Source organism: Lepus europaeus, chromosome 2 (assembly GCF_033115175.1).
Source record: "Lepus europaeus isolate LE1 chromosome 2, mLepTim1.pri, whole genome shotgun sequence".
Classification (NCBI taxonomy): domain Eukaryota; kingdom Metazoa; phylum Chordata; class Mammalia; order Lagomorpha; family Leporidae; genus Lepus; species Lepus europaeus.
Genome location: NC_084828.1, coordinates 10280954 through 10298644, shown reverse-complemented (window position 1 = coordinate 10298644; position 17691 = coordinate 10280954). Strand labels below are relative to the sequence as shown.

The 17691-nt window shown below is 48.1% G+C and overlaps 1 protein-coding gene across 2 annotated transcripts in view; it reads right to left on the bottom strand.

Moving 5' to 3' along the window:
• Window positions 1-17691, bottom strand: part of RUNX1 (RUNX family transcription factor 1) — a 250134-nt gene that overhangs the window by 38171 nt on the left and 194272 nt on the right. Inside the window, exon 6 of one of the 2 annotated variants that reach the window (XM_062205548.1) lies at window positions 7362-7553. The exons of the other annotated variant lie outside the window; for it this stretch is intronic. Within the exon in view, the coding sequence (XP_062061532.1) occupies window positions 7362-7553 (192 nt within the window). The remainder of the gene's footprint in view (window positions 1-7361; window positions 7554-17691) is intronic. 2 annotated transcript variants of the gene reach the window in all.

Below are 17691 nucleotides of genomic sequence, written 5' to 3'. Positions count from 1 at the left end.
CCACAATGGCCGCTGCGGCCAGCACACCGCGCTGATCTGAAGCCAGGAGCCAGGTGCTTCTCCTGGTCTCCTATGGGGTGCAGGCCCAAGCACTTGGGCCATCCTCCACTGCACTCCTGGGCCACAGCAGAGAGCTGGCCTGGAAGAGGGGCAACCGGGACAGAATCCAACACCCCGACCGGGACTAGAACCTGGTGTGCCAGCGCCGCAGGCGGAGGATTAGCCCAGTGAGCCGCGGTAGTAGTTTTTTACAGCGAGCATGGGAAACTGACACACTTAGCATTGTTGATGTGGATCCTAACAGCCAGAAGTGATTGGGCTGGCTCTAATAGCCACTGCTCTATGTTCCACAATATCCTAGGATCTGCAAGTAAAATTACTACTCTTATTTTGCGGACTGGATGACCAGGGCAGGTTCAACAACCCATCAGTCCTATGGTATACGTGTGGCGGAGGCTCAGACCCAAGTGTTCTGCCTGCCGAGCCCTTGCTCTTGGGTACTGTGCTCTGCTCTCCTTCTTACTCCTTCAGTTCCCAGCTTACCTCTTCTGCTCTCTGGCCATCAGTATCAAACAAGGACTTCTGCTACAGCTTTCTTAAAAAACTATTGCTCTTCTGAACAAAAACCTTCTTATGCGTGTACATCTTGGCCTATCAATTCACAAACAAGATGGAAATTTTTGGAATGTATACAATCTATGGAAGGGAGACTTTATCATTGAGATCAAGCCCTGGGGTGAACCCTTTTTCTCTCTTGGTTAGAAAGGATGCACCTGGAAACCATGGTCTGATCGCTTTGATTGGCATCCGTGAAAACATTTGGTCTGAAAAGGAAGCCTCGCCACAGTGTGCGTTCTGGTTACGAGGGTGCCGACAGCCCACCACCTTGGCGGCTCCTTTAAAGGGCCGTTGATTAAGTACTTAGCTGTCAGGGGCTTGTAAATACATCACGGGCGTTTAAATGGTGTTGTTTAAGAGAGTACAGGTCAACGCCCTTATCTGAAATGTCTGGGACCAGAAATGTTTTGGACGTTGGACTCTTCCCGATTTTGGGAAATCTGCATGTAATGGCATGTCATGGGGATGCAACCCAAGTCTAGACACAAGATTCTTCTGTGTTTCTAATACACTGTGTACACATGGCCTTAATACAGTATTTTAAAAATAATCTTGTGCATGAAACGAAGTTGGGTGGTGTGGAATTTTCCACTTTGTGTCACATCAGTGCTTGATCGTTTTGCTTTCTGGAGCATTTCAGATTTCTCATGGTCAACCTGGACTGCTTTGGTGATTAGCCTATCCATAACATAAATCCTGTTCCCACCCTACGCACCGTAAAGGTACTCGGAGAGTGACCAAAAAGCAAGGACAGCAGCCTGGCAGCCACATCCGACTCAAGAGACAAAACACACAGGTAGCCTAGGGTAGAAGGGCCTTAGGGCTTGTTGACTTGAAGGAAACACACACACACACACGCACACACACACACGCACACACACACACACTGCTTTTGCTTTCTTCTCCTTACTCCTGTTCTGAACGTCTACCGTGCAATTCTTTACTCTGAGATCTCTAACCTTTCCTCAAATGCACAGTTGCTGTTGATGCTGCACCAGCCAAGAACACACAGTAACTGACTTCGCTCCTGCTTTGCGAGTGCTCCTGATTCCGTTGATCTGCACGCTGTCTGTCTGTCTGTCTACGAGAAGGAGAGGGACCCCAGCACCAAGCACGTGGCTCTTCACCCACCCACAATCAGCCCTTAGTTTCATTTTCTCTCTTTCTCCTTCCTTCCGCCTTTCATTTTTACGTATTCATGGGACTAAGGCTTGTTTCCCATCAGCGATTCCAATGCTGAGAGCCTCTTAAACCCTACCACACCCAGATAAGAATTATTGTGAAATACAATCACTCTCCGAGACCGCATCAAGTCTTGTAAGTTGACTTCCAGCCCTCTGGATATTTTACTTTGTGCAACCATTAATTGGCTGTTTATAGATTGACATATTGAGCATGTCTGATGTTTGGAGTCTTCACGTCCAAGGTAAAAAAAAAAAAAAAAAAAGAGTTCCAAACCCCACTTTGGTTTTAAAATTCTAGAACAAGAAATGGTGTTGTGGTGCAGTAGTTTAAGCCACTGCCTACTTCTGCATCCGGCTTAAGTGCTGGTTTCACTCTTGGCTTTTCTACTTTTGATCCAGTTCCTTGCTGGTGCACCTGGGAAAGCATCAGAAGGTTGCCCAATGCCGGATTCTATCCTGGTTGCCCCTCTTCCAGGCCAGCTCTCTGCTATGGCCCGGGAAGGCAGTGGAGGATGGCCCAAGTCTTTGGGCCCTGCACCCCATGGGAGACCAGGAGAAGCACCTGGATCCTGGCTTCGGATCAGCGAGATGCGCCGGCCTTAGCGGCCATTGTGGGGTGAACCAACGGCAAAGGAAGACCTTTCTCTCTGTCTCTCTCTCTCACAAAAAAAAAAAAAAAAAAAAAAAAAAAAAAAAAAAAAAAGAAGGTTGCCCAAGTGCTTGGGCCCCTGCCACTTAAGTGGGAGATCCCAAAGGAGTTATAGGCTCCTGGCTTTAGCCTGACCCAGCCTAGGTCATTGTGACCGTTTGGGGAGTGAACCAGTAGATGAAAGATTTCCCTCTCTCTCTCTGTCTGTTTCTTTTTGTCTCCACCTACACCCCATAATTCTGCTTTTCAAATAAATAAAATAAATCTTTAAAAATAAATAAATAAAATGCAGGAACTGCTAGAACAGGAGCCGGGGGGAGAGCAAAGAAGAGCAATACCATCAATGGGATATTTTACCCCCGAGGCTGGAAAGGGGATTATTCTCCTGCAAGGGAGTAGGAAGGTTTTCTTCCTTCGCTCACTCAGAGAGAAAGAGAGAAGAAGGTCACAGACACAAGCAACACCACACAACCGAGAAGCCAAGTTTACTCAGTTTCATGGGACGCATCACCAGAACACAGTCCTTCCAAAGTGACGTTACCATTTGGGGAAAATAACTGTCAAAACAAAAGCTATTCAGAATCCTAAAAATCAGGAGGTGACTTGAGAGATCAGGGCCTCCTCTTAGCCATCCAAACAAGGCTCCCATACCCCTAAAAGCTGACCAGATGTTGCCAGGGTTTCGATATTACCAGGGCTATGGTTCCAGTGGATGCCACAAGAGAGACTTAGGGGTAGGAAGGCAGCAGCTCCAATAAAGTACAGGAAGAGTGGTGGGAAGTCCTCGCCTTGCCACATCCCTCTTAGAGGTAGATTCACTACTCTGTGTTAAGTTTTCCGTCCTCTCCATCTTTAGAAACAAATGTCCATGGGCCAAAGGGAGGCATTTTATTAAGGTGCCCATCCTGGAGCCCAGCCCCAGAGTTAAAACGTTTAGCAACACCTAATCAGGGCAGAACACATTCAACAGGGGCTCCTAAATGAGCAATGACTAGCCCAGGACTTCTCCCCAGCTCTCCCTTGGTGACTGGGACTCTTCTCCACATGGCCTCATAGCTCAGCCATCCTCAGCCCAAGAGTACAAGTCCAGGAGAACCTGCCACCTCCAGTCTCCTGTACACAGGCTTTGCAGCAACAAAGATCTGGGTTTGAGTCCAAGTTCATCACTTACGAACTTGCATAACTTTTAACCTCTGGGGCTTGGTTTCTCTGTCTGTAAACCATGTCACTGTATGGTGAGAACAGAATGATAATGTTCACAAAAGGACTGACCCCTTGACAAGATACATAACCACCAGTCCAATGGACGAGTTCAACCTTGTGCCTTGATGTTTATGGCAACCCACACGAGAACAAAACCGGCTGCTTAATTTATCTGGGTTTGATTATACTCTGCGCCAACACAGATCACTCCATCTCTCCAGAAATCACCTTACATGGGGTTCATCATACTTGGTAAACCCAGAGTCAAATTCTTGAAACTAATCACCTGTGTGGCCTGATGGAGAAGTGGGAGGTATGATCCAACAGCCATCAGTATCACATATACCGAGACTCTGTCCCACCCCATCTTTTAAGAGGGATACAAAAGAATGCTAAGAGTCGACTGTTAGAAGTCGGTGATGCCATTTTGACTTGCATACATGTGTAACCATGACAAAATGGCTTTCTACTCCGTTTTAAGACCTGGTCGAATAGTAGGCTGAAATTAACCTGAGCTCCTTTATAATGAAAACCTCAACAAATAAACAGTGGTTTGGTGGCATGGCAACCAGCTCTCCTTTCTCTCTGCACCTTGTTCCAGACGTCGAACTCGAATGGTTCTAAAGCACATCTGATTCTAGACAAACAGAGGAGCGGGTCTCTGGCCATGACTTCCTGCCGCCGGAGTAGGAGGAGCAGGTATCACTCCCCTGACGCCCGAGCTAGTCTTGCCCCCAGCCTCTCCACAAACCTAGGCCATCTCTGCCAGGCTCCAGTTACTCACGCTTTTGTAAAGCTGAAAAAAAAAAAAAATTCCCAGGTCTGTAGGGCCCGATGCAGAACCGCTCTGACCACTTTTGAGATATTTTTCTTAATACTGCAACTGCGATTTCAAAGGGAGTCATAAACACACGCTGTGGTCCTTAATGTATCCTCTTACATATAATATAGAAGCTCTGGGGCTCAGCCTGGAAAATAACCATCTTCCTACATGTCAAGAACAAAATGAAGGGCTTGGCTGAAAGAGACTTTCCTATTATCCCTGTTAACTTTCTAATTTCAAGCAAAAGAGCCCCAGGGCCGACTCAGAACATGGCCAGTGCAAAGCAGCATTTTCTTACACGAGGAAGAAAGGAAAGAAAACAAAAGGAAAGAAAGAAAGAGGAAAAGTCGTTCTACAGGAAAATATCTCGGGCGCTTGTTTTTTTAAAAGTTGTTCCTGCCATGGTGCAAGCGAGGCGTGGGATCGCAAATTCCTATTTTGGCAAGAAAGCGTATCAGCAGTGTAGTTAACACTCGCTTAGGAGTGGAGAGCCAGCCCCGTGGGCACTCGAAAAGTAGCTTACGATGGCTTAGAAGGTTGCACAGCTAAAAAATCTGTCAAAGGAACGAAATGGGTGATGGCTGGTGTTAAAGCACACAGCAGGAAGTCCTCCCAATGCTGTGCCTGCCCAGAGCTGCTGACCCTGAGAGCAAGAAGGCACCAGGCCACCTCCCTTGATTTCTGGGGGTGGTGGGATGGGAGAGGCATACTGACAAAGAGGGCGATCGGATTAGGTTCACTCCAACAAGGGTAGATTCAAGGGGGACCCTTCCACCCTGCCCTCCTGTGGTGGAATTTTCTACCATCTTTAAAAATGCTTAATGTTTCTGTTCTACTCACAGTACAAAAGGCTACAGCCCTTTCCCAACCACGGAGTATAAGTGATCAGCCAAGCAGTCAGAGAATGAGAAAGCAGACGTCTCCCCTTTGGTTTTCTACCTGGAGTCCTATGGATGACACAAGAGAATGTAAATGACCCTAAGCACGAGACGAAGGAATCCCTTTGAGATTGTCACCGCAGGAAAATGCAGAAAGAGGCTTGCATCCCAAGTCCATCACTTTTGGTAAATCAGGAGTCAAATTCTTAAGATGACCCAAGTGGGTGGCCTCGAGCCATCTCTAGGCGGGAGGTAGGGCCCAGCAGCCATCAGTATCACTGTGTCCTTAGCACCTGCCCCACTTCTTGCCATCTCACCACAAGTCTGTCTCTTCCACTGAACCTATCATTTGATCTAACTTACCACGCACACGTGCATTTTGGAATTCTTAGAAACCAAGGTGCCTGTTGTAATGCTTATTCACGATCATTAAACACCAAGTAACCAAGGACTGTGTGGGACTTCTCCCTGTATAGCCCTGGGACCGCAGAAGAGAGGCATCCCTGGAGCATCAAGCGTGAGGTTTCTGTTTGTAAAAGGGGCTGCCCCGTGGGCCCCTCGACAGCTGTGCGCACAGCACAAGTATCCTATGGGAAGACTGCTCTGGGGATTTTCCACTCAAATCAGAGCACCTCCCCCAGAAAGGGGGCTTGGGCTAGGTCTCAGGCTCTGTGGCAGACGGTAGCCATGGCTGGCAAGAGCCCCACATGAGAGCCATCAGCCCTGACACCCTGACGTGTCCCACCCACTTCCAGAGAAGGCCTGGGGAGGCTCTTCTCCGTGGTCCCCAGGGGGCAAGGAGACACCGCCTCCGTGGCTGGCCCCCTGCCCTTTTCTCCAGATGTGTTGTTTATCTCTTGTTGCTGAACCAGCCTGCTACTCTGAGAAAGGGCCTTCCCCTGACCATACCCTGTACAGCTGCGCGCTGAAGGGCACCCAGAAAATGACTGCATTTTGGATAATTGAAATGGTATCACAGGGCAAACAGTCGCTGATGTCAGGAGTTCTACAATGTAAATGGACTTTGTGTATTATCTAATTTGGCACAGCGGGTTTAATGCAATTTTTGCATTTTACAGAGTTTTCACAATTGCCAGCTAGCCCAGTGGGGGTGAGGGGGCCTGCACTCTTTATTGATTTTCAAATAATATCCTGGGTGTTATGGCATCCCCATGTTCCTACTATTTCTTAATATTCTTGAACAAATATGTATTAGATATAAACCTCACAGATAATCTGAAGACAAAACCTTGAAACATCTTACTTGATGTGTGTGTGTGTGCCTGTGCTTCAGCTTCATGGATAAGAAAAGAACAAAGTCCAGATGAACTTTTAACAAAATTCAAGATGTGTACATACAGCTGGTCCTCTATACCCATGGATTCTACATCCCTAGATTCAACCAACCACAGACAGGCAATATTTGGGGGGAAAATAACTGCAGCTAAATTGAATATTTATAAACTTGTTTTCTTGCCATTATTGCCTAAACAATAGAGTATAACAACTATTTACATGCATTTACACTGTGGTACATATGATAAGTCAACTAGAGAAGACTTACAACACACGGGAGGATGCGCATGGTTTATAAAAAAAAAGAGAGAGAGAGAGAGAAGAAGAAGCATCATGCCACTTTATACAGGGACTTGAGCATCCTCAATGCAGATTTTGGTATGTATAGGGGAATTCCCAGAGCTCAACCCCCACAGATATCTGGGGCCATGTGCATTACCCATCCAGCCCTGGGCATCCACAGCCATGGCTCCCCTGTGTCCCAGACAGCTTCTCCACCCAGCGATCTTGGTATCATGCAGAGCTGGCTCAGCAGGCACGCGGAACCTGCAACTCTGCATTTCTAACAAGCTCTCTGGGGGGATGCTGCTGCTTCGGGACATTGCCTTTGGGTATCTGGGAAAAACCACGGCTGGTGTGATGGGTCTGGGCATGGTGGTGGTCCCCGGACGGGGCGAGGCGGGAAGGGGGCTCCGTCCCCAGGTACTTACCCTGCATCTGACCCTGAGGCTGAGGGTTAAAGGCAGTGGAGTGGTTCAAGGAGGCCCGAGGGTTGGGCGTGGGGGCTGGGTGGTGTGGGCTGACCCTCATGGCTGTGCGCCGCAGCTGCTCCAGTTCACTGAGGCGCTCGGAAAAGGACAAGCTCCCGGGCTTGGTCTGATCATCTAGTTTCTGACGATGTCCTGGTGTGGGGGCGGGTGGGGAGGGGCGGGAGGGAGAGGAGGCAGGGAAGGAGGGAGGGAAGAGATCAGACAATGTATTGCAGATTTGCTCAAATAGGGGGTTTGCTTCTCTTTCCCCTCCCTCTCCCCTCACCCCCAATGTAGACTTGCAAGAGATCTGCCCACCGGGCTGGCTACTGATGGGCATTTAGGACCTATTGTCCCCACAGCGGACTGGGGCCCCATTCATCAGAGCAACCAGTGGGTGGGAACATGGCACCCACACCGACCCCCGGAAGATACCTCCAGAGGGTCTGGGGCTTGGTGGCGGTGGTGATGGTGGGAGGGAAAGAAGGGGCTTTAGTTGTTGGCACTTGGCCACATGCTGTGGGCTGTGCTAGGGCAACCAGGAGAGTGGCATGGGGACGGCTGCTCCTTACTGCAAACCTAACCACCCACAGTTCTGAGAGGCAGTGAGGTGGGCCCTGGAGCTTAGCAACACACCCCTTCCTACAGGAAGCTGGGCAGGATGGCAACCTCCAGCCTCCCAGGAGGCCAGGTTTCCTGCTCCATGCATGGCCCCACTCCCACTCCATGCAGGCTGCCCAGGAGTGCACCCTCTTCCCTGAAACCCAGTCCTCAGGGACACCCCGGAGACGGAGGAGGCAGGAAGGTGTAGCCTGGGTCTGGTCCAACATTACCAGGAGGCCAGGCCCCTTGGAAGCCTGAGGGGATGCCAGCAATTCAGTGAGCTTCCCCATTGGGCTCTGGAACCCAAGGTGGGAACTGGGTCCCTCAGTGTCCCTGTGTAGGGCAGTTGTCCTCTCCCAGGTCCTCATCAGCATCCCTGTCACCAGGCAGCAGCAAACAGAGGCCACTCTTATGAGACAGATTCAGTTTTCTCCCTTAGTCTCCCATTAAAATATCTTTAAACCTCCCACGGGGGGCTGTGGGCACAGCGGGACTGTGTGCGTCACTCCTCTTTGCAAGATGGCCTCCCGCTCCTTCCTCACCTTCAAGGGCTGTCCAAGAGTCCTTGACCGATTTCACAAACCCTCAATGGCCAAATGGCCTCAACACAAGCCAGGAGAAGTGGCTGTCCTGTGGCCTCTACCAACTGCCCTTTCACATGCCCCAGTACAACCCCAAATTAGAAAGAGGACCCCTGATGCTCTCCCTCGGCCCAGGGTCAGCGTGGGGCCCGGAGCAGGACAGCGTCACCCGGCTCCCTATGCCACCATTATAAAATTGAATGGTCTGACTTGTATTACAGCTCCAAATCTCCATGGCCTGTCCTTTCTTCCTGCTACAGGGCCTCTTGGCACAGCTCACACCGTCTCAAATTCCAGACCAGAAAAAGGGCCCACTATATTGCAGTGATTTTATCATTAACAAGACCTGTTTGGCTCCAAAATGAGGAAAAACATTTAAGCATAATATTTGTGCAGTTCAAACGCAACGCTCCCACTTTTCACGCGTCACCAAGGCAAATCTGGTCTCTGATTCAGCTCTCCAGCTCACAACACTCAACTCGAATGCAAACACTCTGAGTCACGCAAGCTCAGCCCACGTAGGACAGGCCTCTTACTGGCAGCTTTGTGGATAAAAGGGTCCAGATCCCTAAGCAGCTCCCATCTTCCCATCCCCTCAGAAGTGGAAAAAAATATTTTTTTCTAGAACATTCTATTTTGGTCAATCACAGTGTAACTCTGTGTCCCTGGAGGGAGCCTTCCTGGACTCTCCCCTCCTCTTATCTTTGTGGCAAGAGTCTCAGCTTGTTGATAATCAAACTGAAAAATCTGCACTTTTCTGATATAAAGACAATTCCAACTCGAAAACAGTTCAAAACACAACAGTTCAGCCTTTGAAGTGCCTACCACAGCCTAGGTGCTTGTCACTAGGACTGAAAAAAGAAAATGGCAGAAAACACAATTCCGGAGAGTTCTGCCACCTCAGAAAGAATGCCTGTAGGCAAAAGGATTCCAGCAGTGCTGTGTTCACTTCAAAAGTTCGAATCCCTCAGACAGCCACAGCATTTTTGAAGAGTGCTGGGTGAAGCGCAGCTTGTGAACCAGGGGAAAGAGTGATCAAGATCATTCTTAGAATGTGGCATTGGCCATAGTGGAACCTTGGGCCAGCTTTTGAATACAGACACTGAGTTACACTGTGATTGACCAAAATAGAATGTTCTAGAAAACTGTCAGTTGTGTCTGCCTTGGCCACCAGATTTGGGGACACACACCACGGCGATACCAAGCTGGCATAAGTCATTTCAGGTATGCCATTCCTGTGGCCAGACACAATCTGAATTTTTTTGTTGTTGTTGTTAGTTCCCCTATCCCCATTACACTGTGCTTAAAAAATAATTTTAACATGTGAGCAGTTTCTGTACCAGCTAACACCTGCCAAAGCACAGTCATTTACAGAGATTAACTGATGACTGCCTGCTTTAGCAGGAATGTTCAGGCATAACTCGCACAGAAAACAAGTCTTCACTCTGAGCTATTCCCTAAGCCCTGAGACTGTCGGGGCTGAGTTTAATGCTGGAGGATTGGGGAAGAGTTCATTCCACACCCCTACCACGTGCGGGCCTGGGAGTAAATAGGAGTGTTATTATATTGTCCTTGGTGGGAACTTGACCCCATCCTCACCAGAGTGATGGGAGGGGGGTCGTAACACCAGGGCACAGGGGGAAATGAAGCTCATTATTATCTTCAAGGTGTGGTTCAGATGCATTTGTAAGCTAGATCCAAGAAACACCTAATTCTTCTTTTCTAAAACCATCAGACTTCATGCCAAAGAGCAATATTTTGCATGAAATATAGGAGCTTCCGATATAAACTTTCAAGCTGCAGAAAATGAATGCTTTATGTCTCCAGTTTCCTGTATCTGCGTGCAATTAAAATGTCGATTTGCCCCCTGAATTTTAAATAGAGGAATATGGAAATTGCTCACTATCAAATTCACTTTGCTTCTTTCTTACTGAGTACTGGATTTCAGAGGGCCACAGGAAATTCAACCCCCGACTCCACTTTCTGGTAGAATGACCACGTAGCCTGTTGGAAGTCTGGCATTTTAAGTCTGTTAGAAATCAGTTGCGAATGTTTTCGGTTTTAGTGGTGCTAAAAATAGACACCACCTTAAGATTTCAGACTGGGACATTTTACTGAATCCTGAGCAGATCTGAAAACTAACCTAAATTCTTCCATTACCATTTTTCACATTTTTGAGAAAAAGTACTTGACTGGAATTTTATAACATATGCAAAGGCATAAAAAATAAAGAAAAACCTTACAATATTTTGTGATGGATAATGAGGACAGCTTTCAGATTTCTCTTATAAAAATTATACTGATCAGAGGCTGGCAATGTGGCAGTGGGTTGAGCCACTGCTTTTTATGCTGGCATCCCACATCAGCGTGCTGGTTCAAGTCCTGGCTTTGCTGCTTCGGATCCAGCTTCCTGCAAAGGTACCTGGGGATGCAGTAGAAGACGGCCCAAGTACTTGAGCCCCTGCCACTTATGTGGGAGACCTGGATGGAGTTTCTGGCTCCTTGGCTTTGGCTTGGCTCCGATCTGGCTATTGCAACTATTTTTGGAATGAATCAGCAGATGGAAGATCTTTCTCTCTCTCTCCTTCTCTCTCTGTTGTCCTACCTTTCAAATAATTAGAAAGAAACATTTCAAAAAAAAAAAAAAACTATACTGAGCAGGCATGCATAGCGCATTGATAAATGAGATTCCTTTTTCAAGGCACCACTGTGATCTGTAGCTGTAAGTAACTGAAATGTATGATTTTTCTGTAAAGGAAAATAGATAAGGCTATGTTGCCGCCTTTTCTTAGAAGACTTTGGCTACAGAGAATAAGGAATTGTCAGGCAGTCACCAACGTGTTTGTCCACATTGCTGATATGGGTTGACAAGTTGTCCTGATCTATTATCAGCAGAAAAATTAGGAAGACACAAACTCAAAGCACTGGTGTGATGAGTTGAGAAAAACGTGCACTAAATGATAACACCAAAAAGATACACATCTCTGTCTGTATGTGCTTGAAACTGTGGTTCTTCTAAAAGAATGCATGGACCTCATGTGCTCACCTTGAAAAGGATAGCTGTGTTTCCAAAGGTATTGCCACCCAATCTCACTACAGGGATCTTGCCATAAGAATACACAAATATATAAAAGATTTTCTATGATTTTCTAAGATTATGGCCAAGGAGAAGAAGTTAATGTGTGTAGAGGACACCTCTCGCTCCTAATACAGCAGACTAACTTGTTGATTCTGGGGTCAGTGAGGCTTTGAAGTGATCACACTGAACATGAACATGATCAAAACTTGAAGTTACTTGCAGGGGAAAGAAATACACCTTGCTAACTGCAAATCTAACCATCTGTCAGCTGATTTAACGTTGAGAAATAATGCCCAATATTATGTGTCGCTTAGATATCATGTATATAATATACTATAAAAATATATGTGTGCAGTATATTATAAAACATAGTATATATACATGTTTAGATATTATCCAATATTATACATATATCACTGACATGTCATTTATACTGCATAATATAAAACACATGTATATGCAGTATATTATATATTATAACACATATTACATGTGTATGTTTGGATATTATCCAATATTATATAAATATTGGTAGCCTCACTTCTCAATTTCATCTCATATATAAAGCTAAGAGAACAGCATGAGGCTAGAGTACTTCAGAACTGAAGAAAGGTCAGAGAATCAGCCTTGGTTTTAAACTTGGGGTGTGGGAAGTAGGTTCAGAGGGGTTGTGTCATTTATCCAATGTCACACAGCCATTTGAAAACACATCTGCCCCTTCAACACCCCCTACTGCACACACAGCACTCTCAGGTCACCTGGAAATACAAGTTGTTGGGAACCCAGCGTGAACACAGGAAAGGCACACATTCTACACGGGTTTCTACCACAGGGGCACTGGAGCACTTTGACTTCTGAATGCTCTGCCTTTACAGTCCCACTCGTGTTCCGGGGTCCTCCTTGGAGTCTCCTAGAGCAGGAGCCATACTGTAAGCCACAGCTGGGAGCTTGAGCACGCCCTGGAGTTAGCCAGCCCAGCAGGGTAGAGGCCCAGGCACTTGGGTTTCTGGGCAGGTGCCAGGTGCCTCTGCTCCTGCTGGTGCAGGGGCATGCTGGGAGTGTGTGCAAGAGAGAGAGGCCCCTCCAACGGGCACACGAGCTTCTGCTGTGCCCCAGTACTTCCCTTTTCCTAGTCACTTCTGATTTGTGTGTGCAGGGACAGAGGGTGGCCCTCAGGAACTGCCAGGGGTGGGTTCTAAGACCCCCACGGATACCAAAGTCCGCAGATACTCAAGTTCCTACTATAAAAGGACGTCATTTTCGCATATAGGGCTTCTTCAAAACGTTCATGGAAAATGAAATTAGAAGATTAGTTTAATAGGTGCCAACATATTGAAATCCATGAAGTTTTTTTTTTCACAGTACACATTTTCCAAGAACTTTTTTGAAGATCCCTCATATGCATGAATTTCAAAATGTTTTCCCCCAAAATAAACTTATTTTAAGTCCATTTGCCCGCCAACTTCTTGAAGTACCCTCATAATACCCACACACATCCTGCTTATACTTTAAATCATTTCTAGATTTCTTAGAACATCTAATACCATGGGAGGGCTATGGAAACAGTTGTACTGTTTAGAGAACAAGAATAAGAACAAGAAGTCTACACCACCACTACAATTTCCTCCCCTCCAAATATTCTGGATATGCAGTTGGTTGAACCCATCAATTTGGAAGCCACAAACGGCCAACTGTATACCAAACTGTGTTTAGACTAAATGTCCATGCCAACCGTATACCTAAATTCTGTTTAGATGGGGTGTCCACAGAACTGAGCGGCGGCCTGTTTTGGCAGTAACTATTTGGTGGTCTTTTTCCTTATTTTTTAAACTTGTTTATCCTACAGAGCAGGTGGAAGTGCCCAAACTCTGTCCTTATGATAGTGATGATCAGCACCAATGAGCTGGTCCTAGTGGAGTGACTGTCACCATTATCAGACTGATCAATAAGGCGAACCTGATTCTCCAGTAGGAGGTAACGTCCACTCTTCGTGTAACGGAAGGGGACCTTGGGGAATGGCAGGAAAGCTACATGAGACCTGTCATTCCCCACTAGAGACGGAGCCAGTAAGACCTCAGTGCCCACAGGAGGAGGGCATTCACGCAGTTGCCCTAAGTCTCTGTAGCGAAACAACATGGCACCAGAGGAACGTGACTGCTAGTCTGGGAATTAAGAATCTTCTGTTCTAAATCTGCTTTTCTATCAAACTTTGCTGTGGACAAGAGCAAGTCTCTTCATCACTCAGCCTCCTTATCTGGAAGCCGGAATTAAAGGACTAAAATGGATTACTCCAAGGGGCTCTAAAAGCATCCATTGCAATTATATCTGCTACGATTATCTACTCAGCCAGTTCTGGTTGGACGACTCTAAGCAAGGCTTTACTTAAACAACTGCATGTGACATTACGACTTCCCAAGATTTCCTTCTGTCTTTTTTTCAGGCAGGTACCTGGCCCTTGGGAGCCAGTCCCGAATCCAAACATCCAGCAGGTCTGTCTTCTAATCTGATTGCACCTGGCTGGCCCCACCTTTCTGTGTGCTGGTGGTTGGCACCTTGGCACAAAGCATCCTAAGAATTCATGCTCTGCCTCCTGCTGTTTTCGCCGGCACACTTTTGAACAGTTGGGGATTAACACCCCTAGACGGCAGACCCCACCTCTCTTCTTGCAAGACTGCACCGAGTCTGTCTTGCTTTTCTCTCTTTCCATTTCCAAGGCTGAGCCCGGAGCAGGTGGGATGCTAAGGTCACCCTAGAGGTGGATAAGCCACATCAAGCCCACGAGACAACCCTGTAAGGGTGCCAGCCCTTCTTGGGTCACGCAGGCATTTTCTACTTACTCAGAGCATCCTAGAGATGCCGACAGCGACGCCCATGCCTTTGTCTGAGAAGAGCTGTGTTCTCATGCAGGTGGCAACGGGCAAGTGCGTGTCCACTGAGTCCCCCCATGCACGGTGGACTGTACTAGCCCCGTCCATATAAGGGGAACCTGATTCTCAAGTACAACTCGCACGTCTGGGAGGTTAGGGGGGCATTCTGCTTAGCCTGCTTTCCAAGACGAACAGCTTTGAAACCACAAGGCAGACGTGGGAACTTTCTCTGCTGCTCCAGCTCCATGGCCACCTCTCCCTGGCTCCTGCAGCACTGCCTCAGGGCTGTGCATTTATTGTTTCCTCTGCCCAGAACATTCTTCTCCGGGTCCTGCGGACCTGTCTCTCCCATCCTGAAGCATCTGCTCAGGTGTCTTCTCCTTGAAGAATTCCTGAACATCCGAAGCCACAAACTCTGCTACCCTCCTGCGTCCGGCTAAGCCCCAGCCCTTTGGCTGTGGTTTTCTCTGGATCACTCCCTCATACCCTGGCGATTTGTCTGTGCCCATTGTACTGGAAGGTTCCACGACAGGGCCGCTGTCTCTGACCCTAGTGCCCTGTAAGAACCCCAGCATGTACGAGACTCACTAAATGCTGACGAACAACCAACTGACAGCTCAGATCCCTCACAACTGCTGCCACCCAGCCTTACCTCCGTGAGATGTCAGTGACGTAGCATTCATTTGGGAATGCTGGGATTAACGTTTTCAACTAGAAAAACTGTCTGGTGGTGAAAGATGTCATAAATGAGCACACGGAGCATCACAGAGTTGTCTCATTAGATGTTCGATCAGTCGGCAAAACTCATCTCCTTTTTCCTTTCCCCACGCTAAAAACTATGAAAGAATCTAAAAAGATCCTTGTGCTGAGCTAAGCGCAGCAGCCCAGTGTAAGCAGAGAGCAGCAGCGGCTTCTCTTTCCTTGTAAGAAGCACCTTCACACACACACACACACACACACAAACTATACATATACACATCACATACACCACACAGGTACCACATGCACACACATGCTGTATACATATATTCATAGCACATGTGTGTCACATGCCACATACATACACACATGGCACACATGCACCACACACACCATATACATATACACTACACTTAGCACGCATGGACCACACATACACACACACACCAAATACATAGCACATAGCACACACACTGTATACATACACACATCACACATGCCTACACACTTACACTATATATATGTATATGCACACATCACAGACATACTATACATATTATATAGCTAAACACACCACAAACACCATACATCATACATACTCTATACACACATATACTCTATACTTAGACACATCACACACACACCATACATATCATATACATTCAAACACCACACAACACATATACACACACTGCTCACATACCATGTACACACATCATATACATATACACACTGCACACGCAGTATGCATATCATATGCACAGTCACAGCATATACATACACACAGCCACATATCACACACATGCATGCCACACGCATGTATACCAAATACATACACAGCGTACCACACAGTACACACAAGCACACATGGACATATACACAAAGAGGAAAACCTAGCACATACATACACTGTACACACTTATACAAATCACACACATGCACACACACAGAGACACACATACATACACTCCCACACACACACACACACACACACAGGAAGCATCACAGGGTCCCCCTCAGGACACAGTGACTGGATTTGCTCACTGGCAGAGCTCCTGCCCCAGAGTGGAGGCAGGTGGCAGGTGGGGGTGGGGCAGAGAGGTGAACATCAACCCCTGAACTGCACCTGTGGCCTCTGAACAGCTTTGACATACACGTCTGGAGCAAGGCAAGCCCCACGGTGGACAGGCCAGGCTAGGGGGCGGGGGGTGGGTGGGAAGCAGAAACCTCCCCAGAGGCCAGGTACCTCCACCAGCAGGCAGTGGGAGTACTCAGCAGAGACACTGAGCGAGCTTGGACAGGACCCAGGTGAACTGAGGGCCCTTGCGAGGCTGGGCAATGCCCAGGCCAATGCTGACTGAGTGAACAAAGGACCCCTCTCCCTGGCTGTACTCATCCTGCATTGCTGGCCCAGCAGCATGCCCCGCACCCACACTCCCCTGTACTTCTGAAAGGGCCAAGAATATTCCCTCCCATTTCTAAACGCTGTGCCTGCTGGGTCCCAGGGCCTCTCCCAGCCTCTGAGGGCAGCCTCCGAGGCTCAGCCCCACCTGCTGTCATCAGGGCCAACTGAAGTTCCAGGTCTCCCGGAAGAGGGGGGTTGTCACAAAACCCTGGGAGACGCTGGAGCCGAGCAGGCAGGTCAGCCGCGAGCCTCTGAGCATTTTCTGGTAAGGAAGCCAGCAGGAACCAGGCACGGTTTTTCACTGACTCTCAGCCCCACCTTTCCCTGTGGAGAACAAGCCACCGGGGTGTTCTGGGGATGACAACCTCACCCAGGCACCAGGCTGACTTCTACCCCGTCATGAGCAGGAGCCGCGAGCAGCCTCTAGCCGGCAAGTGGCTACTTGCCTGGACTCCCAGAGTCCCTGCATGGGGATGGAAAGGCTGCTGCCACCTTCTGCCGGGTGACACTGGGAGGGATCGTCCTCTGTGTTCCAAGACACCAGTGCCCCCATTCAGCCTGATGACCAGGTCTTGGGCAGAGATAGCCCCGGGGTGGACAGGCCAGGCCACTTCAGCCACAGAAAAAAGGAAAAGAAGGCGTTGCTGCCTCCCTAGCCAAAGCCACCACCTTCTCCCATCCACGTCCTCCTGAGCCCTCCCCTTGGGCCGCGTGGGCTCAGCCTCCCCGCTCCTCCCTCGCTCTGTTACACGGGCCAGAGAGAGTTGCCTTTTCAACAAACAGCGCACTCTCTTTCAACTCGATCCTGTTCTGTGGGAGTACCGCGGGGTGTCAGAGCAAAGTGGAGCAGGCCCAGGGAACTCCGCCTTCTCCCGGCCCCACTCCCTTCTCCCACCCCAACCTCCTTTAAAAAAAAAAAAGAAAAGAAAAACTTTTTTAACCACTTCTGCTTCCTTCATTTTCTTTGCAGCTGCAGTGAGAGATATAGTAACGCTACTGTACGGGACTTTGAAAGCAGGGCTTTGGAGAGCTTTCCAAATGCCATACAAGCCGGTTA